Source organism: Siniperca chuatsi, linkage group LG18, assembly GCF_020085105.1.
Source record: "Siniperca chuatsi isolate FFG_IHB_CAS linkage group LG18, ASM2008510v1, whole genome shotgun sequence".
In the NCBI taxonomy this organism is placed as follows: domain Eukaryota; kingdom Metazoa; phylum Chordata; class Actinopteri; order Centrarchiformes; family Sinipercidae; genus Siniperca; species Siniperca chuatsi.
In genome coordinates, this window is record NC_058059.1 from 3,100,764 (window position 1) to 3,127,459 (window position 26,696).

Consider the following 26,696-nt stretch of genomic DNA (forward strand, 5'->3'; position numbering starts at 1 on the left):
GATTCCAAAACCTTTGATTTGTTGCTGATTTAGGCATAAAATCCGGGTTGTAGGTGGAAGTAGACGAGCCGGCATCGCTGCGGTTACGTCAGACACTGTGATGTACGTAAAGGATTTCATTTTTTTTTTAAGCACTTTTAGCAAGAAATCTGTCCAGCAGATCGTGGGGAAGCAGTTAGATGTTGAACGTATAATCAAAGTAATAAAATGCGATTAAAATAAAAGGTTATATTTAGTCCAGTTTTACAGACGTCTTTTCTGGCCTGTGTTGTCATTAGCTGCTCCAACAATAAACAGACTGCGGAAAAATCTTTTACTTTACTTTTCTGCCTCCACAGGCCGATGGCGAGCCGTCACCTCGCTAACTCTGATTATTATTTAATGATGGTATCACTGAGTATGATGATTTAGCTAGCAAGTAATTAGCTTCTCCACACAGCACTTTCACATCCCGACTGTGGAGGTTGGACAAAGACGGTTACGCTAATGTTATTTTTTCCCAAAGCCTGTGACTGTGGGTAGACTAAGAGGATGTACGAGTCTAAGTTATTATCAAACTTATGGGATTCAAAAGCCTAAACGCTGGTTTGTGAAAATGAACGAAGATGTGAGGTCTACAGCCACGCTAGCTGCCCTGTGAGGCTGTACTTATTGCCACAGCAGTGCTTTGAGCTAAATGCTAACGTCAGCATGCTAGCATGCTGATGATTGCACTTTTATTATTATTTGTTATTATCATTAATATTATTTTTTATCTTGTTTTTAATGTTGTACAGCACTTTGGTTCAGTTTCGGTTGTTGGAAGGTGCTAAAGAAATAAAGTTTGATTGATGATTAGCAGGTATAATATTTACCATGTTCACCATCTTCGTTTGCTGACATGTTAGCATGCTAACATTTGCTAATTAGTACCATACTGATGGGAATGTCATTAGTTTTGCAGGTATTTGGTCATAAACCAAAGTATGGGACAAACTTTAATGTTGACCTGATGATGGCGCTAGATGAAAAGTCAGAGGATCCCCAAAGTGATTGGGAACTTACACTCCCCTATCCCCATATTGAGCATTTATAAGCAGTATATAAACATTTAATCAATGGTTCACAACACACTATAATGTTGTAAGAAGATATGTGTTTAATGTATTCATCAACAACGATAACTTCTCCTGTGCACACCCGTACGTGGAGGCTGTTCGTAAATGTAATGAACACATCTAAAGGCTGCTGTATGAACAGATAATGAATGACAATATAGTAAAACACAGTTGTAATAATATCGATATGTCTTCATAGGAGAAGTTACAATTGCCGACAAACTCTGTACATTAATAATCGCCAGAAATGTCCTTATATCTGCTTACAACTACATTATAGTGTGTTATAAACTACTTCTAAATGTTCATATACTGCTAATATCCATCCAGTAGATGTTGAGCTATTTCTCTTGATGTGTGAAAAGTCTGACGTGCTGGTGGCGCTAGAGGAAGAGTCAGAGGATCACCAAAGTGAGTAGGCTTCATCCTCTGGGGAACATGAATGTCTGTATAAAATCTTATAGCAATTGATCCGACAGATTTCAGTCTGCACCAAAGTGGTGGACCGACAGACAGACAGACAAGCACTGCCATCTCTGGAGCAACGCCGCTAGCATGGCTAAAATCAAAACAGCAGTCAGTTACGGCGGTAGGCCTTTCTGGTGTTTACTAAACATGTCTTATGTGGGGACAGGTAATACAGGTGACATAAAATCGCCAGCTCAACATTTTCTCTGAGAAGAAATTTATTCATTTAATTAATTTTTTTGTACCAGTCAGTCGTAAACTGACTGGTACGAAAAAATAAACAACATTCGCATTGTACCTGCTCTGTACAAACCTGCTGATAATACAGAGCTGCAATTTGCCTCTTAAATCAAACCACCTTAATGACCTGCTGACCCGAGGAATACTACACCTACGCAATTAACTAATTCATAACATGACTGAATTAGCTTAACTAAATGTGGAGGTTTATAAGTCACAAAAACAGCTCCCTCCTGGGTTACCAGCTGCATTCTCTCATTTTATATGATGAAAAGATGAAAATAATGTGTTGTTGATTATTTAAATTGAGATTTATTACTCAGCAATGGCCACTAAATATCAAATGTCTCATCTCTGAACATTAAGACATTTTGAAATCAACATCAGAAGTAAATAACATGTAATCTGTATTGGCTAAAGAAAGTTAACATGAGTCGTAGAACAGGTCAAAGCTGACGGCTGGTGTAAAGCTTCAGATTTTTTCCACCTTTACCTGCACATTCACCTTTATGCATTGCATTTTGAGATTAGATATTTTCCACCATATGACAAAATTATATATATTATATTTGTTTATTTCTGGAATTAACTGCGAAGTTAGTGTTTTTTTTTTTTCCTCTCAGTGCTCATGGAACCTGCTACACAAACTGCAAAATTAACGTAGCCTATGTCCTATCAAAAATATGAACTCTTACTCTGTTTGTTAAAACTTTTATACCAATGATTCCAAAAATAACTCTTCATTATTAAAAAAACAAAACAAAACAAAAAAAAAACTCTATGCATACAGTTTATCTTTTGTACATTTGGACAAAGCCGACTGAAACATTCCTGACAGGAACGAAGTGAGACGAGATGTGAAACACTGCACAAAGCTACTTGAAACAGTACATGCTAACCTGGTTGCATTTTACAGGGATGGACGCTCTCTGCGTATTTATCAACCACAAGACCTTTAACCACAGCACTCGTATGAGGAAATTGGCAGTTCTGATGTAGCTTTAAATTTTGTGGAAAAGATGAGAAGCTGGTGAAGAAGAAAAAAAAAAAAAAAGGCGACGTTATCCCCGTCGTGATTCACCTGTTGACCTGGTTACAAACCTACAAGACGCTTGCTGTACACCCACACGCTGAAAAGCCTCAGAGCTGTCTGCTGTTTTAATGGTTCTAAAGTGCCTTAAAGCTGCTGTGAAAATACATTAAATATATTCAAAACATTAAACCGGTCTGATGCTTTTCACTGTGTGGTAAAATACTTTGTGGGTTTCTGCTCCAAACAGCACCTGAGCAGACTGCTGCTGGGTTCAGGGCACCCACAACTAATGGTTTAAGCTATTTGTTCAATATTTTGGGAAATCTGCTTATTCGCTTTAATTTGTACAATTTGTACAAAAACCGAAGCATAAAAACGACAAGTTGTGGTTTTACGGGAGGTTTTGTGTTGGACTATTTCCGTAACTTGTTGTTCTCGCACTTCAGTTTTTGTTCAAATGAAACAAACCACATATACCATGCTCATTGTAGAGCTTTAGAGGTGCTGGTAGGCAGATTTTGTTACCTTTGGATAGACCCAGGCCAGCTGTTTCTCTCTGTTTTTAGTCTTTATGCTATGCTAAGCTAAGCAGCTGCTTGGCTGTAGTTTTATATTTAACCGACAGATATGAGAGTCGTATCGGTCTTCTCTTCTCTTGGCAAGAAAGCGAATTAGCGTATTTCCCCAAAATGTCAAACCATTCATTTAAAAGTTTTCAAAAAGCCTGTACATTTATCATCTCTACACCTTAAGGATCAAAAAAAGGTGTGAGATGACTTTCAAAATGCTTAAAGAGTCATAAAATGTGACGGAAAGATCCCATCAGCTGTGCAAAACCTGATCATTTAACTGAGACACAAAAACTGAAGCAGACACGTAAAATCTCTTGAAGTGAAGAAAAATCATTGGTATTTGAGCTGGATAATACTAGTCAGCACTGAAAGGGGACGCCATGCTACTCATGAACTAACAGCTGCTCGTTCAAAAATTAAGAACGTTTAGACAATAAAAGTATAGCAGAAGCATCTTGGCAGAGACCAAAGGTAACGAAAAGGAGAATAACGGCAAAAATGATCGACAGGACAGGAAGTTCACTTCCAACCCTGACTGCAGCTGAAACTCCAGAATACACCAGGCACCTTCACTTTTTAGCAAAATAACGTGCGAATGAAGAGGAAGCTCAGGATGGCTGATTGCCACTCTCCACATTTATCCACACGTGGCGATGAGCCGGCGGTGAACTCCAACCGTGGCTACATCTGAACACAAAACCTGTTATTGACACACAATGGGCCTCGTGCAAGAAACACTCGCATGAACAGATTCGTTCTTAAGGGTCAGGTACGAGCGATTAAAGATTTTCTCTGTATTTAGAATTTTCTTGTACGAGTCACGTACAGGTAGTCGTCCCTTCTCCACCAGGGGAAAAATACTTGTTTGATTTAAGATTTATAATGCTGAGTGTAAATATGTTTGCAGGGCACAAAGGAGAAACGTCTGCACACTGTATATAAATAGTTTAATTCTCTTTTCAAGGCAACGTTTCAAGATCTTCCTCAGGTCCCTCTTCTGAGATAAAATATCTTGCCAAAAACTACAAAAATTGCAAAATTACTATTCTTCTCACCACATCGCCATCATCATGGCTGTCAATTTACATGAAAGGGTTGACAACTTTTCTTTTTTCTTCAACATCCTCTGTTGTGACACCCGACAGTGTAACAACACCTGTGTAATATTCTCTCATCCTTCTCCATGACTGTCATGTCGACATTTTTTAGCATCTAACTTCATGTCTTTCTTTATTTCTGTCACAGTACAGCTCCACTCTGATGACACAGTATTGGCAGCTGTATTAAGATCTTGGAATAGTTTCGGCATTGCTAAGTATGTCGTGTTTTCTGCCGATTTCTGATGTTCTTCTTTTTTCTTTATGAAACTTGTCCACAAATGGAGCAGAACAGGTCCCCTTATATAGCAATTTGGGGGCGTGGATTACGCTAACGATCACATGTCACAAATGTACACCTCCTGATGAACAGGTGTGATTCATCAGGATGAAATGAGATACGTTTGTGCGGAGTTCGGTGAACCTGACTTGGAAAAAAAAGTCAGAAGTTTAGGATAAGAATATTCTTGCATGAGGCCCAATGTTTTCCTGTGCAGTATCATCATAAACCAGCTCATGAAATGAAAGCATAGTACCTTGAGAGGAAATGAGATGTGATTTCTTTTCATCCCTGCGTTTTTTTAGAGCGGGCTAGCTACGTAAGTGACTATACAGTAGCACCTGATCGCATGTATCACCTCTGAAGTACTGAATACTGCAGTCAGTAATGTACCTTGCTTTAATATCATCATTTCATTCAATGAGCCCATATTAAAATATAATAAATACATCCAAAGGAGACATTTCGATAGAGTGTCTGTGGGAAACATTCACTGAGGTGCTCCGAGCTGACGGAGGCCAGCAGGGAGCCTGGAAGGCAGAGCAGAAGAAAGAATAGTTTGGTTGTATTTGGTCATGTTGTCGTATTCCTTGTTTAGTGTTTGGCTTCTTGTGTTAAAGCAGCTTTGGTGAGCACGAAACACACAAACACACAACAGTTCCTTAACAGAAAACCAATATATCATATCAGTTTACATCCCTCCAAAATACATCCCCAACCTCAGAGTGGGAATGTTGTGCCAGCTGCTACTCGTCCTCTGTGACTGGCTGCATGTCCGACTTTGCAAAATGAGCTGTTGCGTTAGCATGTCCTGCCACAATCAACAGCTTCTCTTTCTGTGCTCAACCACCTTCTCTTAAGTGGATCTTTGTTCAATACTTTGAGTTGGAAGTGTGTCGTGGTCTGCATGTGCATTAGATAGTGTGTGTGATGTAGAAGATGAACTCCATGTCCATGGCAGTCTGTGGCACACTAGCGCTACCTCCATGGATGACGGGGATCAGAGCGCTGTCCAGCTCGTTCATGTAGCGCTGAGGGAGGAGCCTGCCTCCGGAGCCAGCCTGGTACTCCACCTGAGGGCAAACACACCCAGAAATACTCACCACACATTTTCCAACTGAATAGAAGATATTCTAAACACTTCACTGTGTTACAAACATCGGTTTTTACCATATCAGCCTGTGTAGAGATGCGAAGAGAGAGCGAGTTGATGCCACTGGAGGTGAGAACAGCGAGGTGAGGAGTCAGAGCGCTGCAGGTGGCCAAAGCCATCTCCCTCTGAAACACGCTGCAGGACGACAGCACTGACACGAGGCTGCAGTCTGGAGTCTTGAGCTGGTAGAACACCTGGAGGGATATTCAGACATTTACACATCTGGACTGTCAACTGGCTCGAAGAGTCACACTGGAAACTTTTATCCAGCGCATGCAATGGGTGTAAAGAATCAGTTAACTGAAAGGAAAATTCACCTCAGTGCACCAGATGGTGCATCCGTCCGACTCAAACTCAGTGTCCTGCTGCACCCTCACACTGCGGACTCCGTCCAGAGGCCTCCCATCAACCCCACTAGTTTTACTGCAGGAGAGCATCATAGTCATTAAATCACATTACAGATAAATTCGATCAAATTGCGAGTGACAGGAAAGTCCCATTCATTCCCTTCTCAACTCCATCGATGTGTGCACCGTCAGTGATGTTTGACCACGGCTAAATCTGCCACATTTCCCTACCTACACAATTATTCATTCATTTTGTGAACAATAACTATTGTGAACAATAAGTTGAGCAAAATATGATAACAAGCATTTTAAGATTCACAGCGCTCTTGTTTTTTATTTGAACTTTAAAGTATAGACTCACGTTTTAATACAAAATTCCCTTTTTGTGCAGCTCAGCACAGAAACACTGTCTGTGGGAAACACAAGGAGGGGATTTTGTACTAAAAAGAGTGTAACTTTGGAAGACACTCTCTTAACTGAATAGACTGACAGATAAGCTTCAAATAAACTGTGGAATGTATTTTTACACAGAACGAGGAGTGTGGATTTTGTCCACCATCTCTTCCACTGGAAGCCTGTTAGAAAGAGATCTCCAGTACGAGCAGGTCACACCCAGCAAAAACTGTTTCAATGTGGGCACCTGACTATGGTTTTAAGACAGACTTGAAAAAATCTCTTTTAATTTCAAAGACTACAGGAAAATACATCTCAGAAATGATCCTTAGAGAATGGTTGGATCAAACACTGACTGACAGCTAGCTCTGAAGTGCCTTTCCTCTGTTTATAGTACTTTTTTCTTTTGTTACCGCCTTATTAGCACCTGCTCTGTGGTTATGTAAACTATGTAAAACATCTGAAATTACCACCAGAAACATTGCAGCACAAAGACTTACTCCATGTATGACCAGCTGGATTAGAGAGAGTGTGTGGCAGGACAGTAGCAGACATATTGCACAAAAGTGTGTAAATAGTTGTGCGTATGTGTGTGTAGTGCCGTTACCCTGTGTTGACAGGTGAACTCCAGTCGACCCAGCGGACAGTGACGTTTTCTCTGAGCTCCCCTCCGTCATTCCTGCCGCAGGGTATGTGGAAGTCTGTCTGCTCCCTCAGGGCACTGCGCAGAGACTCCATGGTCTCTGGAGGGATTTGCACCATCAACCCATCTAGCACACAAAGACAAATTCCAGTTAAGGTTGTTCCAAAAACAATCACAGCATTGTAGAATACGAGGCATGTTCCTATGTTCTTCTCAGCCTTGATTTGATGTCATAAAGAGTCAACAAATCGGTAACTTTACCTTCAACAATGCTGGACTTGGCAATGAAGCCTGAGGAGGCTTTCAAGGCTCCATTGAACACCACAAAACTGGCTCCAGTCACTGTAACAATACACAGACCACCAGAGGGTTGACAACAATAACCATTACATCATTTGAATGTTTGCGATGTTATTTTGCTCCCTCATCTTCTTTATTCTGATACATATAGAACGAGCAGTGTTAGTGGCAGTATTACTGATGACTCGCCTGTGCGGGTCTTCCCAGGCATGCTGTTGGCCTGGGTCTGATAGTTTCCCTCCTCATTCTGGAAACACACCAGGTGAGAGTCAGCCTCCGAGCTGAAACGTGCTCCAATGCTGATGACGTGCTCGTTGGATGCATTTATCACCTTCTGCATCTGTAAAACACAGAGATTATTATACATTATTCACAGTGAACACTCGGTACTGCAGAGCTGTGTCTTTGCCAGTGTACTTGTTGTATTTTATATTTAAAGGCCCCTTTACACTATGTGATTTTGGACTGTCCCAGATCAATCCAACGCTACGACCCGCATCTACAAAAACTACCACTCAGTTTTAGCTAGCTAAAAGAAATATTTACCGTTGTCCTGTCTGTGTGAATGGTGTACTGAGCTTTCCCTCTTGTGTTTGTGTAGTCTGTCCTCTTTCCAGGTCTACATGGTGGAGAGGAGGTCTTGTGGCTCAGGTCTGTTTGGCGACACCTGAAGCTGCTCGACGTCCTCCCAGATGCATATTTTTCATATATTTTTTACAATCTATGTATAATTTTGTCATACTGCTTGTCCACACTGTGATTTTGGTTTATTCTGTAGACGTGACATCTATTTCCTGTCTGTCCGTCCTGAGAGAGGATCCCTCCTCTGTTGCTCTTCCTGAGGTTCCTTCCATTTTTTCCCCGTTAAAGGGGAAACGTTTTTTCCTTTTCTGAATCGAGGGTCTAAGGAATGAGGGTGTCGTATGCTGCGCAGATTGTAAAGCATCTTGAGGCAAATTTGTGATTTGCGATATTGGTGTATAAATAAAATTTACTTGACCTCAAACTCACTTTGCAAGGCCAAAGCTTGTTCATTGTTTGCTGAATTTTCAAAACATGAGAGCGGTGCAGATAGATGATGCAAGTGGATGACATTTCTTCTGCTTGCACCCGTTATCTTTTTCTATTTACATCGTAGCACCGTGACTCACCAGGCATTCAACGCAGCATGTGACATGCCTCCAAACTGAAGTCGTACAGTCTGACACAGACTGCAACCAAGACTTTATTAGACCCATCTCACACAGCGTGACATGCAATAAACAATAAGATTATTGTTAGCGCAGATATACAGGCGCCTTCAAGGAAGTGTAGTCGTAACCGGTAGTTTGAGATTTTGGAAAATACATTTATTCGTTTTCTTACCAATGTTAGATGACAAGATCGTTATCACCCTCAAGTCTGTATGGTAAATATGAAGACATCAAAGTTGTACTGATTTTCTCTAACTGTTAGTAAGAAAGCGAATTTGTTTCTTTCCCAAAATGTCGAATTATTCCTTTACAGCTCTCTTACCTCATTGAAGCTACTTTTGGGAATGTCAATGTAGCTGTGGCCCATCTCCATGTGGATCCTCAGGCCCTCCACAACTGACAGACTGTACTGGTAGTTCCTCAGGTCCTGTGGGAAAACAGCTTAAGGATACTGAACCATGTCTGCAAAGGATTTAAAACTTTCATGTTTGCCCATAAGTGGTGGCACAAAGGCCAACGATGTGCATCTGCTATTGTTACTGTTGGTATTTCACTAATTTTTAGAGATGATATCGAAGCTCCGAAGCTTGTTTCACTCCTGTGAAGAGCGCTGTTTCAGTACATTGTGTCGGAGCTTGTGTCAAAGGAAGAATATCACGTGACTGATGACTGTGCTTCAGAAAGAGCCTCATTGAGTTTGACAGTTTAGACTAACAGGCTAATTTAATATCATTCTATAATCACATCACATTGTGACTGCTATGAAATGTCACATAATATTTATAAAAAATAAATACATTAAAAGTTAAAACACAGTGACACTGGGCCTAAACTACACCAATAAGGTATATTAATATTTCGTGTCAACAAAATATTTTATATCTAGGCTTTTTGAATGACGCATTTATTAATTATTTTACTGCGACACGTTGCACAATAACATCTATATTTAATGCAGCACTTCTGAACAAATGTATTACAGATTGAATAATAACACGCAGGCTTCTTGGTCTTTTTTTGCTCACATATGAGAATAAAACTATTGAAATCAGAGAGGTGTTGTAGCGCTTCGGCTCCAGTCCTGAAGGCTGCTATAAGTTTTACAAGTCACCAGATGTCACTGTGCTGCTGCGTTTGAAGCCCCGAAGCTTCAAATCCTTTTTATCGGCACAAACAGAAAGAAAGCCCCAAATCTTCATAAGGCTTCATCCGCCGATCACTGCTAATTTTAGTGCACAGACTTTGGAGTCATGCCTCCTAATGAAATCAATAAGGGCATGTACATTAAGTTAAAAAAACAAAAACAGGGAACTCAAAACTGACCCTTGAGGCAAACATGTCAGGAAATGTCATACTACTTAAATGAGCCTTTATCCAAAACACTCTCTTCCTGGTGTAGAAGTGGAGCCAGCTGACAACACTGCCAGAGGACAACATATTTATCTCTTTAGAAGAATCGTGTGATCAACTGCGTCAAATGTTCTCAGATCAAAGCTGTCATCCAGATTCATTCTGGTCTTTTTAACCACTGTAACTATGTCTGTCTCATAGCTGATGTGGATCCAGAGAAAAGATTGGAATTTTTCTTTGGTAAAAGAAGCTTAAAAAATATTGTCTGTTTACAATCAACAAAGCTATGACACTGGTTTACAATTACACAGTGATGATGGTCTAAATTCCTTTCCATTCTTTTAACGGGACTTAACCACAACAGTCTTCAGTGCCATTTGTGGAATAACCTAATTGCAGAGAATGATTAACAGCAGACAGAACCTCCTTGGCCACTTAATTAAAAATAGTTTAAACATGGTTTCAGTGGGACTAAGAAGAAAAGTACATGGCTTTAGTTCTGACAATACTTTGTAACCTCAGACCACTGACAACAAAGGCATCGATCTGCTTGTGTTTTAATACTTACAGCCAGTAAATTCATAATGGTGTGTCCTGTCTCTCGATACACAGAGTCCCGAAAACGGACACTTGTCAATGTAGTGGGATACACTGAAAAAGAGAACGTTTGTTATCGCTACATAAACCATAAAACTATAACATTACTGGTTAGGAACACAATCATTGATCCTCTTTATCTGCTAAATTCTAACTAAGAATTATTTTCATCATAATTTATCATCATCAAATTCAGTGGTATATTTTTGTATAATTTCTATTGTAAATGTATTACTAAAGTACTATTTTATATTTCTTTTCTCTTACTATGTTTATTGTTATGCACCAAAAGACCAAGGCAAAGTCCAATGACAATGATTGGCAATGAACCTGATTCTAAACTGAACTGGTGTGAGCTCAAGACAATATGAAACTATACCAGACCACAACGACAGGGACAGCATTGAACTACAGAAAGCCACGCACCACTGTATTCAGCCCCGAGCCGTAGAAGCAGCCTGAGCGGGAAGACTTTGGCCCAGGGCACCTCCAGCTTCTGGATAAGCAGGCCAAACAGGAAGGGCTGAGGGGGGAGAGTGAGGCCATCTAGAGGCTGACAGGTGGGAGAGAAGAAGAGCATCCCAGCGTGGTCCTTACTGCCCAGAAAACTGCTCGTGAACGTCACATTATCCAGCTCCTCTAAAAACTTCCCTGTAACACAAGATAATGATTCTGTAGTCTTTGTTTTGTAAAACAGAAATACAGAGACAAACACATGGCCTGTATGTGCTGTCTACCTTTTTGGGCTTCTTGGTAAATGTTGAGATAGAGTGTGAAGAGGTCTTTTGGAAGAGCTTTTTCTTCTGTCAAACACTCCAACAGAAACACCAACTCTCTCTGTCCCAGAGCCTGCATCCCATTAGAGCCAAAACACCAGCATTGCCGACTGCAGTCTGATAGATAAAACACAAACACAGAGAGTTAACTGGGACTAGGTCTGTGGGAGAGCATCTAAAGACATCCATGATTCTCTTTTTTATCCAGTATATGCAGTATGATTTGAAGATTTGAGATATATTCTACTCACATGTAACCAGTTTGACATTAACGAGCAGGTTGGCGTTCAGAACAAATGTCAGAGGTCGGGGTCCTCCCTCCTCTAACAGGTGCAGAATCTGACACGGGGCGGGACTTTCCTCAACCAAAACATCTAAAAGAGAAAACACAGCAGACCACGCTTCAAGTTACGCGCATGCTATCCAAAGCAATAGTGTGAATACCTAAGCTTGCTGGAATCATCTATCTGATAAAGTGATGGCTTTCTGACATCCAGACATAAGCGACTTTTACGTAAATGTTCATTACAGCTTGATTCAGACATGACAGCACATTAAGAGAAAGAGCCCGGTGCTTGCGCGATATTTGGCCCCTGGTGCACGAGAGAGAGCGGTATTACTGCTGGGAAACAGTGGTGAGTTGAAAAGTACTGATATGAAGGAAGACGAGTGTTTTCTGTTCTCTCACATGCTGCATCAGAGACGGAGTCTAAAACTTATTTTGCCATTGAAGCCTAAATAAACGACCACTGTGAGGGTGAGGGACACGTACCTCCTGCTTCATCCTCTGCAGTGGTGATTAGCAGAGGAGGGAGATCATTCTCATTATCTGGCAGCAGACTGGGAACCCTCTTCACTGAAGAACTGATTCCAGAGAGCAGGGCATAATCCCAGGGTCCAGACACTGGAGGTCGGACCACCTCTACAGCCCCAGAAGCTTCGGGGGCAGAGGAGCCACCGACTCCAACCTCTGACGCTGCTGAGCCAGGCTGAAATGAGAGGGTCAGTCACTGTGGTAACATTCCCATTATACTCCAATGGATTCAGTTATTTTTACTGCTCACAACACTTAATTAATATTTATAATATATTGGTACAAAGCTCAGTGAAGCAGACAAATAGCCTATAAACCACCTGGGGAAGAACCAACTTTCTCAAAACAAGTTAACTGGTTTAAGAAACAGTGACAGCAACGTGGCTTTTGGCGGAAAAAAAGTCCTTAAAACTAAGAATCTAGTGTTTCCCTGTAGCAGGGCTGTGTGGATGATGCACCCATGTCTTACTGCTGTTTGGTCTGGAGTGACGCCACTGAACTCCTGGGAGCTCCTGCGGCTCGTCACTGACAGTTTGGTTGTGTCTGCCACCTCCCCGTTGGGCAAGATGCCATCAGCAAACCACACACGCTTCTGTTCACGAGGACAACCTGATAACATGCAGACAGTGGAAGTGTTTTCAAGGGTACAGGCCAGGAAAACAAACAAACAGTAAAGTAGTATTTAAGAGTAGTCATACTGTCGTTGTTTGGTTGTTTGAGGACGGACACAGGCACCATGACGGTCGGTGGAGGAGAGTTTAGAGTGCCAGCGGCACGAGCCTGCTGCAAAGGGGGGATGGTGCTGCAGTACTCAGATGGGACATTGGGGTTCGGACTGGGACCCGCAGGACTCATCATCCGCTCCAGGGCCTGAGCTACAAGGAGAAACATGTCACAGAGGTGTGTTAATTTTAGCACAAATTTCAAGTTCATTTTAATCTACTGTTAATGCAAATATCAGTCCTAATGCAAGTCCACTTCACTTAATTCATTTTTTTTTAGGATGGCAATGTTGGTCTACTATATAGCTACTATTGGATGGACTGTCATGAATTTTTGTTCAGACATTCATGGTCCCCAGACGATGAATCCTGTTAGATTTAATAGGTAGATTTAAGTGAAATGTCTCCACAACAATTGGGATGGGAAATTTGTTACAGACATTCATGTTCCTGTCAGGATGAACTGTAATGACTTCAGTGATCCCATCATTTTTCATCTAGCGCCATCGCCAGGTCCTGTTTAGAGCTAATTAGCAAACGTTAGCAATGTTGACATCCTAAACTAAGAAGGTAAACATTACCTGCTAAACAGCATGTTAGCATTGTCATTGTGAGCATGTCAGCATGCAAACGTTCACATTTAGCTCAAAGCACCGCCGTGCTTTTGGCAGTGTTTGTGCTAAATGCTGCAGATTCTTAGTCTTGTTTAGTTGTTGGTGGTTGAATACATTTCTGTCTCAATGTGTTTAAATTAAAGTGTTTCAGGAAAAACCTCAATTAGTAGTTTGTTTTGGTTTGCTGTTTGCAAGTTGCGCTGATTCTCCGGCCACTCTGAAACCAAGGGCAGCTGCTCTCAGCTTAAACAGGCCGACAGTGCACTAATTGCCATGTGCAATATGGTGGAGAGCTAAACTAAACTTAAATTGATGGACACTGCTGTTTCGGCTGGATGTGTATGAACGTTAGGGAAGTGTTGGCCATAACAACTTGAAAATTCAATTTAGTAGCTGATATCAAGGCTTGTGAGGTTGTTTTGAAATCCATTTTCTACTCTCTAGTTAGTCTATCGTAATGCAGCATAGTAGGAGCAGTAGTACTTGGGCTCAGTTTCTTGGACCAGTAATGTTTTTGTCAGCTACAGGCTTAAAATACACGTACCTCAGTTCTTTAGAGGCCCATGACCATATTACACCCTGTCTAATTCTGTCATTTTATTCATTTAAACCCTCAAGTCCCTTCTCTTCACCAAACTACTTGTTTTTCACAATTCGCTGGTGTCAAAATTGTTGAAAATCATTGTTCTTCTAATGTCTTTAGACACCCAAGGTACGCAAGAGTGCCGTATTGTTTTCACGGTATGCAGGTAGCAGGGAATAGCTGCTAATGTTTCCTGTTTGGACTCATTTTGTGTCACAGACACTAAAAACCAACGCAGACGCAAGGATGAAGACGTTTCTTAATGTTAGCTTTTTGAGAATTCTGATGATCGAAACTCTGAAAATGAAGGTGTGTCTGAAGCAACTGCTGATGGGGGTTATATACTTTTGTGTCAAGTGATCAGATATCACATCGGATAATTTAGAGGCAGAATTGGAGCATGAGTATGACTGTGCTAGCTCAGAGGCTTGACAGAAAAACAGTGGACTGTTGCACGCAGTGTAGCAGCCATGTTTACAATGACCACAAGGCAGTGACTGCGTTTACTGTAATGACTAATTTGTATAACACAGAACAATATCGCAGAACATTCCTGTATCTACATTTCATTTCATTTCATTTTAGGATTGAAACAGCTTTGTGTGGTTCAGTTAACATATGAATGACAGCTCGGCTATAGTGCAGATGAATGAAGGTTATTGCACACAGGACAGACGTGAGTTGTTACTTCAAGGAAAGCTGGTTATGACTGAGAGGCTTTCTCAATGCCTTCTGATTGCACTCTCAGAAAATGCTGAGGTGGCACTCGTCTACATTATATTGATTAAGCATCATAGATCTTTATCGATCTGTTGTGTACTGACAACAACTACAGCTTGGCTTAGAAAAAGCACAGGAACACAGCCACATCAGGAAAAAGCACATTACAGTAATTCAGACCCTTGTTAATGGAAAAAAAGTCCCTTGTTAGTCACACAGCATCACTACAAGGGGAGATGTTTCACCTTGTTCAGCAAGGAAAGGATGACAAGGCACAAAAATGTATCAAGGGCTTAAGGCAAATTACTTCAAGTACAAGTAAAAAATCTATTGCTGACCCCATTTTAAGTTTAGCACCAATATACACAAATATTCCTCTTTAACAGCTAGTCAAAATGATGATTTGCTAGATCATAAGCACTACAACAAACCAACAAAACACAGCAGCAGTACACAGTTGCAACACAATAACAACAGTCTACTTATTAAGAAGTCGGATGCATCTTACCTCGTCCTCATCATCCCCTCTTCTAAAACTCAACCAGTCCACATCTTTGCGAGTCTATTCCTTAGTCTGACTTTAGACACTCCCATCACAGCTTTCCTGAAGCTGCTCCTCGCTTATTTCCATGAGTCTCTGTCTGTCGTTAGCCGTAATAGCCTGTTAGCTTTAGGCTGGGGTTTGTGCGGTAAGCCTCACATGCTGCTCACCATACTGATATGAGAGATGGAGAGCAAAGAAGGAGGGAGGGAAGGAAAGAGAGAGGTGACGGAAAGGAGAGAAGGATCGCATCACAGCGCTCGAGCATCCACCAGCCACAAAAAGTGGATCACCTCTTTCTCTTTCGTCTTAATTTAGACATGGTGTGTGAGCGTCACATGTCTACTGCATTAGGCGGGTCCTGTAGCACGTACACACACACGCACACACACACACACACACACACACACACACACACACACACACAAAATCAAGGACAAATGCCAGTGTCCTGCTATAACTCGCCTCCCTCTCTCCTGCCCTCTCCATCCATCTTCCCCCTCCCGTCTTTCTCTCCATGTCCAAGCTGCAGTCTATAACTATAAAAAGGTGCCTCTCTGATACACACCTTTTATCATCCAAGCAGACAAGTAAACCACCGAAACAGACATCTGATTTTAAATCTTTTTTTTTCCCACTGTAAATTGAGAGACACCTGCATGTTGTTTATGTTCCTTAAAAGACACAATTCGTTATATGAAAGTTTGAATTTTTTAATAGATGCTCAGACATACATGAAAGAAAGCCCATGAGCCAGTTTGTACAGGACATTTTTCTTTTTGTTTCGTGCCTTAAATATTCATCAACTGCATAATGAAAATGTTACTGTGCTGATATTAAGTTTTAATGACAACTGATGAATTCTGTCTACTTTAGGATTTAAAGATGGCTCGTAGGTTCAGTCTGTTCCTGCGCGGGAATGAAACTCATCTCAAAACTCAAATCAGTTCCATCCTGTTAATGTATTAACCCCAGTTCAGAAGCAGTAAAATATTAAAGCTACATTAGCTGATTTTTTTGGTCACGTGTGTGCAGCAAAGCAAGCTGTAAACACAACATTGACATATTATCACCTAATTAAGTTGTTATCGCAAACGTTCTAGCAAACGGTTGCTTATTTGCACATCGAGCAAACACAGAGCAACATCAGCATGCATCTGGAGTCGTGTTTCTGGCCATCTGATGAATGTAAGTCCACTATTCTCTCTCTTTTAGCTCCGTTTTTTGTCTCCACCACCTCCTGAGGGAAATATCCGGCTCTTTAGCTGCTAAATGCTCCACTGTGTTCACCAGCTGCTCTCCGACTGTGTCTGTCTGCTGTTTGCTGCTGAGCAGCTCGTGTTCAGCGGGTTAATCAGAACTTTTTCTCTGAAAACAGCTGCCTGCTGCTGCTGGACACGAGGATGATGAAAAGCGGTGAGACTGAAACCAAGACAGTGAAGTTCTGGCATAAAACCAAAATAATGAGCTGAAAGACACTAAATGCTCTACAGAGCTGAGGGGAACTAGATTCAGGTAATAATTCTCTGTGGGTTCATCACTATGAGCAACACCTTTTCCATTGCATAAAGTCATTTGATCCATTGTTACTATAAAAATATTGATTAGTACAGCTTTAGAGAGTTGTGTATATCAATTTAGTACATCCCACAAAAGTCCCACAAAAAAAGCTTTCAGTTACTACTATAACTATTCTATTATTAGTACCTGATCTTCCACTTCAAAACCTGTATTTACACACTAAGTCAATCCTCTACCAGCAAGCAAAAGCACTTCAGAAAAGGAGGGACATGCTCTCTTTATACAATGGAGGCAAATAACTGCATGCTACAGATGTGCATGCTTTTCTGTGCAGCCAATTACCTGTGCACTCACAGGTTTACAGCATAAAACAATTATAATATCACTTAAATCACAATATTTAAAAAGCCCTTCAAACACCAAAGTTTTCGAACGCTATGAGGAGATGCACACACAAATAATTTGAGCATACACAACAGCTTTATCCTAGGGGTTTCTCAGTTTGTCATAACTCCTGAGAACCCAGGTGGAAATAATAAATAATCTCTATTGTTTCTTGAAATTATTCTCAGCCATCAAACAACTCCCGAATGACTAAACATTTCTGTCGACAATCATACTGCAGTGGTAAAATACTTCCCTATTAGAAAACACTTACAGACTTGCTTGGAGCTAGTCTTTGCTCACATGTTGAAGTGAATCGTTAATGGCTGAGCCAGATCTCAGGTCAGACCAAACTACGGCCTTACCTCTGTGTATGGTATCAAAGCAGATGACGCACACACGAGCCTCTTTCTCCAGGTACCTCAGCTTACACTTCCTGTTGCAGCACACAGCACAGTAAACCTGCCACAGAGGAGAGAGGGCGACTGTGACAAAAGACATACGCTACAAAGCAACTTGCATGCACAATAAATTCACATATAAAGATACAACAATTTACAGTTTATCTAAACACGTTGGTCTATCTAGTCCCTTAAGTAGCAGTCGTGCTGTGAACAATAACACATCTTAAACAGTCCTCTCTAATGCTGTTTTAATCAGTGGCCTTTGAAGGACTTACCTCCATCTTTAGGACACACCGTTCAGTAGGATCTATAGAAGAGCTTAAAAAAGAACTGCTGACTCATGCTCTCTGCGTCCATGAATCCACTGTGCTATATTTGGTCCTGGGACATAATCTGTTTTATCTAACTATATCTGAAACACGCGCACTTCATGAGAACTTTCACTTTCATTTCACTTTACATATGATATTAGTGTTGAAAACAAAAACAAATGCATGTACTTTCTCATTCCATTCGTACAATTATACAATTTTTAGAAAGAAAAAAAAAAAAAGAATGTAAAACAAACACATAATTGAAGCTGATTAGACAATCTATTATAAATATCTGGTGAATTTAGTCACTTCATATTTATAGACAACTTAACACCAGCTGCAAATACTTAACTAATAAGATTTCAATTATATCCCTGTAAACACACTGACAACGTATGGTTCTGACAGTAATATAACAACTTTGAAGATCACAACTGCTAAATAAAATGGTATATATTTTGGCCCAAGGGATATTTGCTAAATGGGAGGTGTTCACCGGCTGTCAAGTACTAAATACTAGTGCAAAACAAGTATAATGTTTACAATTTTCACTTGATTTACTGTTCATTTAACCAGCTGAGCTATGCTATGAGAATAAAATAAAGCATAGAACTGTCAACAAAAATGGCTGCACTAAAGATTAATTCATTCATGAAAAGAAATAACACTGCTGAACCTTTCAACGTGGGCTGCAACGATTAGTTGATTAGTCAATTAGTCGATCAACTGACCAGACAGAACAACATTTAAGTAAGACTTGCTACACAAGTGTGTAAGTATTAGCTGACTAACATACCTTTCCGCAGGCTCGACAGTGATGCCGCCTCTTGGTGAAAGTGAACCTCTGGTAGCAGTTCATACAGTTGGGAGCTTCTGAGTCTGGCACCCAAGCAGGCTGTCTGCTCCCCAGCTCCTCCACTCCCTCTCTCTTCCAATTCACCGACCTGGCACCATCTGTGGGTGGCTCCCCAGGGTAAGGTGGGGGCTCTGAGAGTTCATCATACCCCACATTGTAATCCTGATGCTCCTGAGTGGCATACATAGGGCTCAAATCCCTAATGTTGGAATGCTCCTCTGTAAGACTGGGGCTTGTGGGTGAACTCTCTTCATCCTCTGCTGTACTTGGCCCTTTTGTAGAACCACTAAGCGTCTGATCCGGCTCCTCTCCTTCCTCCCCTGCTGGTGGAGAACTAGCAGTTTGGCAGTGTAGCTGTTTAGGTCTTGCACCTCCATAGGAGGGCTGCTGATCAGGGCTACTGCTCTGCTGGGACTGGAAAGTGTTGCTGGTCAAAGAATGGCTTTCCCCAGAGGAGGGTTCTGGCTCTTCTGGGCAAGGTCTGCAAGAGTCCTGCAATATCGCTGGAGCACCAGGGTTAAAACGTCCCTCTACTGACACACACATTGTTCTGTCACTTTCTGGAAAAGCCAGACCCTCCAGATCCTCCCGTCTACCTCGACCACAGCTCCTCAGCTCCTCTTCCACAAGCCTGCCCTCCAGATCTCCGTTTGATTCTGAGAGACTCTCAGGTTGAGTAAAATCTCCAGAACTGCTGCAATAAGAGACACCTCCACCCTGCTCTGCTTCTGTATGCGCCTGCAGGAATGCATCTAACTCCTCGTCTGTAACCAGCAGCTCAGCCTGGTCACTCTCGGGCAGATATTCAAAGCCAAACTCCGGAGGATCAACTGGGCTGGGTTCTGAGCTATCACAGGAAGCGAGGTCTGCAGAAAGGACAGCAGCAGCAGGTTCTAGAGAGACATGCTGCCCCTCTGGTGACACCCTGCCCCCTGCAATCTGCTGGGACACAGACACTGACGAGTCAACAGGTTCCTCTAAACGGGACCTGTCCTCACTGGCTTCCAAGGCTGACAGGGAGTCTGCCTCTGCGCTCTCAGAGACGTCTGCCTCACCACACTGCTCTGTAGCTTCCTCAGACTCATCTTCTGTGGTCTGTGGCTTCACCAGAGCTCCACACATGGACACAGCTATGGGCAGGCATGATAAGCCCACCTGTTCGCTGTCTGAGGCCCCTGGCTTTAGACCTACAGGAGGAGACTCGGCCACACCTTTTATCCGAGGCCTCTTGTGACTCATCCTCTTTATTCACTGAGGTTGTTGTTGTTGTTTCTTTAATGCTATCAACAGGCAGAGTGTCCTCCGGTTCACAGTGGTCTAAGGAGTTATCGACCACTTGGTTTGTGCATGCCGCCTCCTCACAGTCCCTCTCCTCTTTGTCAGCTGACTCAGTGGTCCTTGGCGACAGTGAATCATCTGTGGACTCACAGCCTCTCTCCACTGCAGCAGGGAGAATGACGTCCAGCCGACTGAGTGAGGCAGAGTATTCACTGCTCTGCTCATGGGAATCCAAACCCAGCAGCTCGTCTTTCCCTGCAGAGGCCTGCTCTTCCTTGGTGTCTCTACAGCCAGCAGTTTGGCTTGGTCGTCCTTGCTCCTCTGCATGTACAGTGGCCACAGGGCTGTCAAAGTCCACAAGCAGCGTCTCCTCCTCCTCCATTTGCTTTTCAACCATATCCAGCTCACTGAAAGCATCGTGGCTGTTGGCCCTGACCAGGATGGCTGAGCTTGTGTCATTCACAAGATCACACACTGGCTTCAGAGCTCTATCCGGGCACGGAGGAGCAGAGCTTTTAGCTGGCCTGCGATCCACAGAGGAGAGAAGGTCCACTGCAGTGAGAGGCTGACCTTTGACCTCTCTGTTATCAGTGCTGCAGTTTTGATTGCTAGAGCGGTCAGGACAGCTGGTGGCAGAACCATAATGAAGAGAATTAAGGTCAGGGAGGTTTGGTGGGACAGTGGACGCCTCTGAGGATAAACACTGAGAGCCCAGTGAGGAGAAGGGGTACACAGAAGGCTTCAGGAAAACAGATTTGCATTCAAGTTCCTCTGTAATAAAAAAAAAAAAAAAAGAACAAAACAAGTTAAACTCAGATACACAAAAAGATAATTTAGATGTCAAACTATATTACTGACTTTAAAGGTCCAGTGTGTAGGATTTAGTGTAGGAGAAACTACGGTGGCTGCGAAACTTGCGAAAAAATGCGAAAGGCCCTAACTAGAGCCAGTGTTTGGTTTGTCCGTTCTGGGCTACTGTAGAAACATGGCGGTGCAACATGGCGGCCCCCGTGGAAGGGGACCCGCTCCCTCTGTAGATATAAAGGGCTTATTCTAAGGTAATGAAAACACAACGGTTCTTATTTTCAGGCGATTATACACTAATGAAAACATACTTATAAATATTATATTACATTTCTGTCAATAGCTCCTCCTAAATGTTACACACTGGACCTTTAAGACTAACTCCTAAATTTCTTTGTTTTTACAGTTATTTAAATGGCTTTGCAAGAATTTTAATGATCTTACTTGAACTGAAACAATTCATCAATTAATAGTTTAGTCAATTGACAGAAAATTAAACACCAACTATTTTGATAATAATTATTTAAGTCATAAGCAAAGATGTCCAAAATTTACCATTTGCAGCTTCTCAAAAGTGAGGATTTGATGCTTTTCTCTAGTCTGTATTATTGTAAAATGAATATCTTTTGATTTTGGTCAGACAAAACGAGATTAAAAAATGTCAACTTGGGCTCTGGGAAATTGTGATGGACATTTCTCTCTTTTCAGGACATTTAACAGACCCAACGATTAATTGAGAAAACAATAGGAAGATTCATCAAAATTGAAATTAATCATTAGTTGCAGCCCTACATCTTACCAGTATTGAGCTCAAAGTCATCAAGCAGTTTGTCCAGATCACATACAGCTGCCTTGAAGAAGCTGTCCATGCTGGGATAAAACAAAGGGCCCTTAACCCCCTCCAATTCCTAAAAAGAAAAAAAGACTTGTTGTAATACTGGAAAAGAAAGTATTATTTCAAACATCAGGTTTTTTTCAGTCTAACATCTTTGCTCTTTTGGTGTTAAAATCTCCTGAAGAGCAAGAGTCTAGTCAAAAATACAGACGCTTCTCTTTCTATTAAACTGATACCGAGATGCTGTATTGAGGTTAGAGTTGAGCGATATGTTAGAACCGGCCACCGTCAGCCCAACAACCGTCGATTACCCATACATTCACACAGGTGTGTGTGCCGCTGCCTTATTATTAATAAGCCATATCGCCCAGCCCTAGCTCCTGTTAGTATGATATCATTGCAAAACATCCTTGAATATGCACAAAAGTCTACCTTCTTCACAGCAAGCTATATTGTATACCCTAGCCGTGTCTTCTGAGATTCAAAAGTTGACAAAATTACAGGAATGGAAAAACAACATCGCTGGTTTTAAGTACAGTACAGAACCTGCACAAAACAGGAATTGTGATCATTATCCTCACACAGACCAGTTTCACAGCAAACACGTTACGTTGCATTGTTGCATCATGTGATTTGTCCATACTGCCGCAATGTCTAGTTTCAGATGGCCCGCAGCTCTTTGGCTGAGCAAACTACAGAAAGTGCAGCACGACTGAGAATGAACTGTTGCCTGAGGGAAATATTAAAATCTGTGTTTTTGTCACCCAATAAAAGGAAAACAATGTGATACAATAGTCTCAAATGTCCTAATCTCATCTTCTGCCTGATGCACTGACGCAGCTGACTGCCTGCAATAACACGCAGTGCTAACACAACAACACCCATGGCGCTTCGAGCCTCTGGAAGTGCAGATCAATAATATTGTCACTTCCACAAAAATCAGCTTCAGTCGCACAACCAATATTAAATTCAGGAACCCCCCAGGTCGAATCCTGTTTTTGTTTCTACATGATACGGATCACCCCGCAGTAAGACATAGAGATAAAGGGGAAAAGCCAAATTCCATGGCTCAAATACACTTTAAGACACCTTTATACTCCTGTTGTTTTAAACTGGAATATCAGAAATGGGTTAATATTACCGGGAATGAAAATGGGTCAAATTTTGGGAAAGCAAATATCAAGCATGGTTGAAAATAACTCTGTTTAAACTGAGGGCAAACGTCAAATATTTTCTAAAATCAGCTGCTTGATAAAAGGAGTCTGAATGGCCATTACCGAACACGTTCTTGTACAAAAATGGTAAGTAGTTGCCTTTCAAATCAATACTTTACATAGTAGATGTGTAGCCAAAGACAATATTTGGCAGTTTACTTATGTTCTAGATGATCCAGACAATAGAGATCAAGCCAAAAATGGCATATGTCAGATTACTTTTGAAGTGTTTTGATCAGATGACAGATTTGACTCTTTGTTTTACTGCAATTACTGTAATTAAAACAACTCTTACAACCGCTTGTGACGACTTTCTCCTGACAACCCTGTATTACTGTCGCTGCGTGCCTGAGTAGAAAAGTACTGTGTACTTTCACACAGAAATCACCTGATGTAGACCCTACAACAGTGTTAATGAAGAGGCAGCAGGCTGTAGTGACTCCACAACACAAAGGACACTAAAGACTGCTAAAAATGTACAGACGTCTCCTTTTTCCACAAGTCAGTGTGTTAGTTAACTGTAGCAAACAACGTTTTTCCCTACCTCGTCCTCCAGTAACTCTCTTTGAACTGCTGCGTCACACTGGTAACTATGTAGGCTAAATATGGACGGGAATGAGGAAGTCAGTCTTTCTAAATACACGACTTACAGTTAATCATCACAGTAAAATATGCACTTCCTTGGATTTGGAGTTACCAGTAGTTATTAACAGTCGTCTGCTATTTCTCTGACAATTAAAAATAATGAACTGGTTATAAGCATTTCTCCAACTTTCATAAAAATGTTACACTACTATCACCTGGGGTCAGGTGACAGTGTCTTTCTAGGGAGGGGAAGCTGTGAAGTTACTGGGTCAACTATGAGAAAACTACTGAGGCGGTGGAAGTATCACATCGCATATCTTTTACTTAAGTAAAAGTAGCAATACCACTCTGCCAAAAACACTCAAAATACGATACAAATTCAAAATTTCACTTAGGTAAAAGTACAAAAGTACTGTCAGCAAAATGTACTTAAAAGTTTCAAAAGTGTAAGTATACACACAGGGGCATAGCAGCTCCTTTGATATATGACATATATTATCATATGTGTCATATTATTGCAATATTCGAACTGATGCATTCACACATAAGCAGCATTTTAATATCTGGTCGCAGCTATTGGTGGGACTAATTTCAACTACTTTATACACTGTTGGTTAGTTTAACCTTTAAAGGCCACGGCAAACCAATCAAACATTCTCCAACAGACAGACAAAGAGACACAGATGTTATTTTAGTGTGCCATGGGTGTCTGTCCTTGTTTGGACATGTTCAATCGCTGTTTGTCCGTGTTTGACGAAGTTTGGTCAATTACCCCGACGGTACACACATAGTACGTGTATCCATAGCAACGCAGCTCAAGCATGCCCAGTATTAGCGGTAAACTCACTGGACCAGCTGTGTATTTGTTGTCGCCGTTGTGTTGAGTGAGGTGATTTATCTGATATGGCTTCGTTTTGGACCTCGGAAAGATAGGAACTCTTGGTAGAGCTGTGGGAATAAAAAAGAGTTGTATGATGTGTCATCTCAGCGATTTTCCAACCAAAACAGCCGGATAGCATGAATGAGGAACGACTTGATTATTGATGAATTGTTAATAAGTACTTCCCTAATAATTCATAATGGAGGACTATATAGTAGATAATGATGAGTTTTTAGAGAACAGACTGGGAGATCCTACATTAATGAATCATTAGGTAGTGATTACTTCATGAATATCTGTGACTCGACCATACTGACCACTTTCTTCATGAGTCGTTCCCGATTGACTCTGAACCAGCCGGTGAACGGCACAAAGCAGGTAACGACTCATTCATTATTAATTACTTAAAACATAAGACACACTGACAGCCAGGCCTGACTTTCCTGAAAAGTTATGTGAAGAAGAGGCCTTCAGTTTCAAAGGTGTTTGACCTGTTAAGTTTGGTCAACTATTTTGTTTGGATTTGTTTGACAACTGCCAACATTAGACTGTTCCCTGTTGTTGGAGAATGTTTGATTGGTGGTGTCAACAATGCATTGCATTTTATAAACTGATCACATGTATTGTATTTTAAATCATAATCTGCAAAGTAACCAGTAACTACAGTTTTCAGATAAATGTAGTGGCGTAAAAAGTAGTACAATATTTCCCTTCGAAATGCACTGGAGTAGAAATAGTATTAAACTGAAGTACAAGTACCTCAAAACTGTACTTAACTGCAGTATTTAATTCAGTTTCATTGCTGATTATGGCTGTATATTACCAGAAACGAGTTCTGCTGTCACACCTATCAAAATGTGATAATCTGTCTAAATATTATGAGGTCACAGTGTTAAATACCAACTATAAACATCCAATGTAACCTGGTAATCGATGTTTACAGTTGCAATACAGCTGATCAGCTCAGAGAATCTGACGGGCCACATTTAACCGTTGTAACACCGACAGCAACCGTTATCAAGCTGCAGTTATATTATTAATATAATTTAACCATTTTATCATCGTTTAAAGAGCGTTAACTCTACGACTAGCTTCACAAGCACCCACAGACCACAAAAAGGCAGCCTGGGTGACATTTTTCAACGTCAACATGAAGGCGAACGTTTGTCTACTCTGTGCAACCTTTACTAAACTAGCAAACATGCTATCTTACCTAGTTAGCGCAACAGTGATCAAACCGCTGACATTATCAGGTAACATTAGCAACTAACATCTGACCACAACAAACACACTTAACACTTAGCTCGGGTGTTAAATTACAGAACTGCCTGTGGCTACCTGTTTAAAACTCCTAAACGTCAACCGTCAGTAACCAGCCCGTTGTTTGTCACCTGGAATTAACGTGATTAAAGCAGGTGTAGCCTGCTAGTTATTGAGCGTTAGCTGGCTAATGTAGCTTAGCTCACTGTGAGTTAACCTGGTTTGTTTCTGAATTCCTTACCAGCACTGTTTTTATTCCATAACTACGACGTCGTCCTCAACGAGTACGCTCATCTCCAGGTTTAAAAGAGGAACAAACGTCGCCCGTGTCGTCGTGTCATCCTCTGAGAAGGCGGTTGAAGTTGCTTGGGAAGCTAGCTAGTTGGATTAGTTTTATTAGAGATGTGTAAGTGCTCCACTCAAGCGGCCATCTTGAACAGACCGTCGGGAGGTCACAGGATCCGCTCAGCAGCCACGGCGTTGGGAAGCCAGCCTGCCATGTGATTTCTTCTGTGTACAAAACTGCAATTATTCCGGATTATAGTTCAGATAATTGGTGGTGATTTACTTCTTTGAGGCAGCTATATTTATTTGCACACACACATTATAGTGGATGAGCCCACTCGCTTTTCTTTAAAGGTTTTTTTTTATTTTTTATTAATTTTGTATTGTTGAAAAATTTAAATTACCACTTGAAACCCTTATTTGGTTATTGATTAAATGTTTTTCTTTGTTTTGTTTTTTTGTTTGCAGCTATAACTAATGGCATGGGCACCTCAGCAGTAGCTGACCCATCATTTCCCATTTGGTAGTTAACTTAACTTAACT

The 26,696-nt window shown here is 41.3% G+C and overlaps 1 protein-coding gene across 1 annotated transcript; it reads right to left on the reverse strand.

Moving 5' to 3' along the window:
- Positions 1 to 366: 366 nt before the first annotated feature.
- zfyve16 (zinc finger, FYVE domain containing 16) lies at positions 367 to 26,440 on the reverse strand. The gene is given in 20 exon segments (XM_044173740.1): positions 367 to 5,860; positions 5,958 to 6,134; positions 6,258 to 6,363; positions 7,288 to 7,450; positions 7,585 to 7,665; positions 7,813 to 7,963; positions 9,139 to 9,243; positions 10,735 to 10,817; positions 11,190 to 11,414; positions 11,501 to 11,656; positions 11,791 to 11,913; positions 12,312 to 12,528; positions 12,823 to 12,962; positions 13,052 to 13,228; positions 17,804 to 17,900; positions 18,953 to 20,227; positions 20,229 to 21,061; positions 21,894 to 22,002; positions 24,576 to 24,676; positions 26,110 to 26,440. Coding segments are annotated over 18 exon segments (4,338 nt in total). The 5' UTR covers positions 21,964 to 22,002; positions 24,576 to 24,676; positions 26,110 to 26,440; the 3' UTR covers positions 367 to 5,701.
- Positions 26,441 to 26,696: the final 256 nt, after the last annotated feature.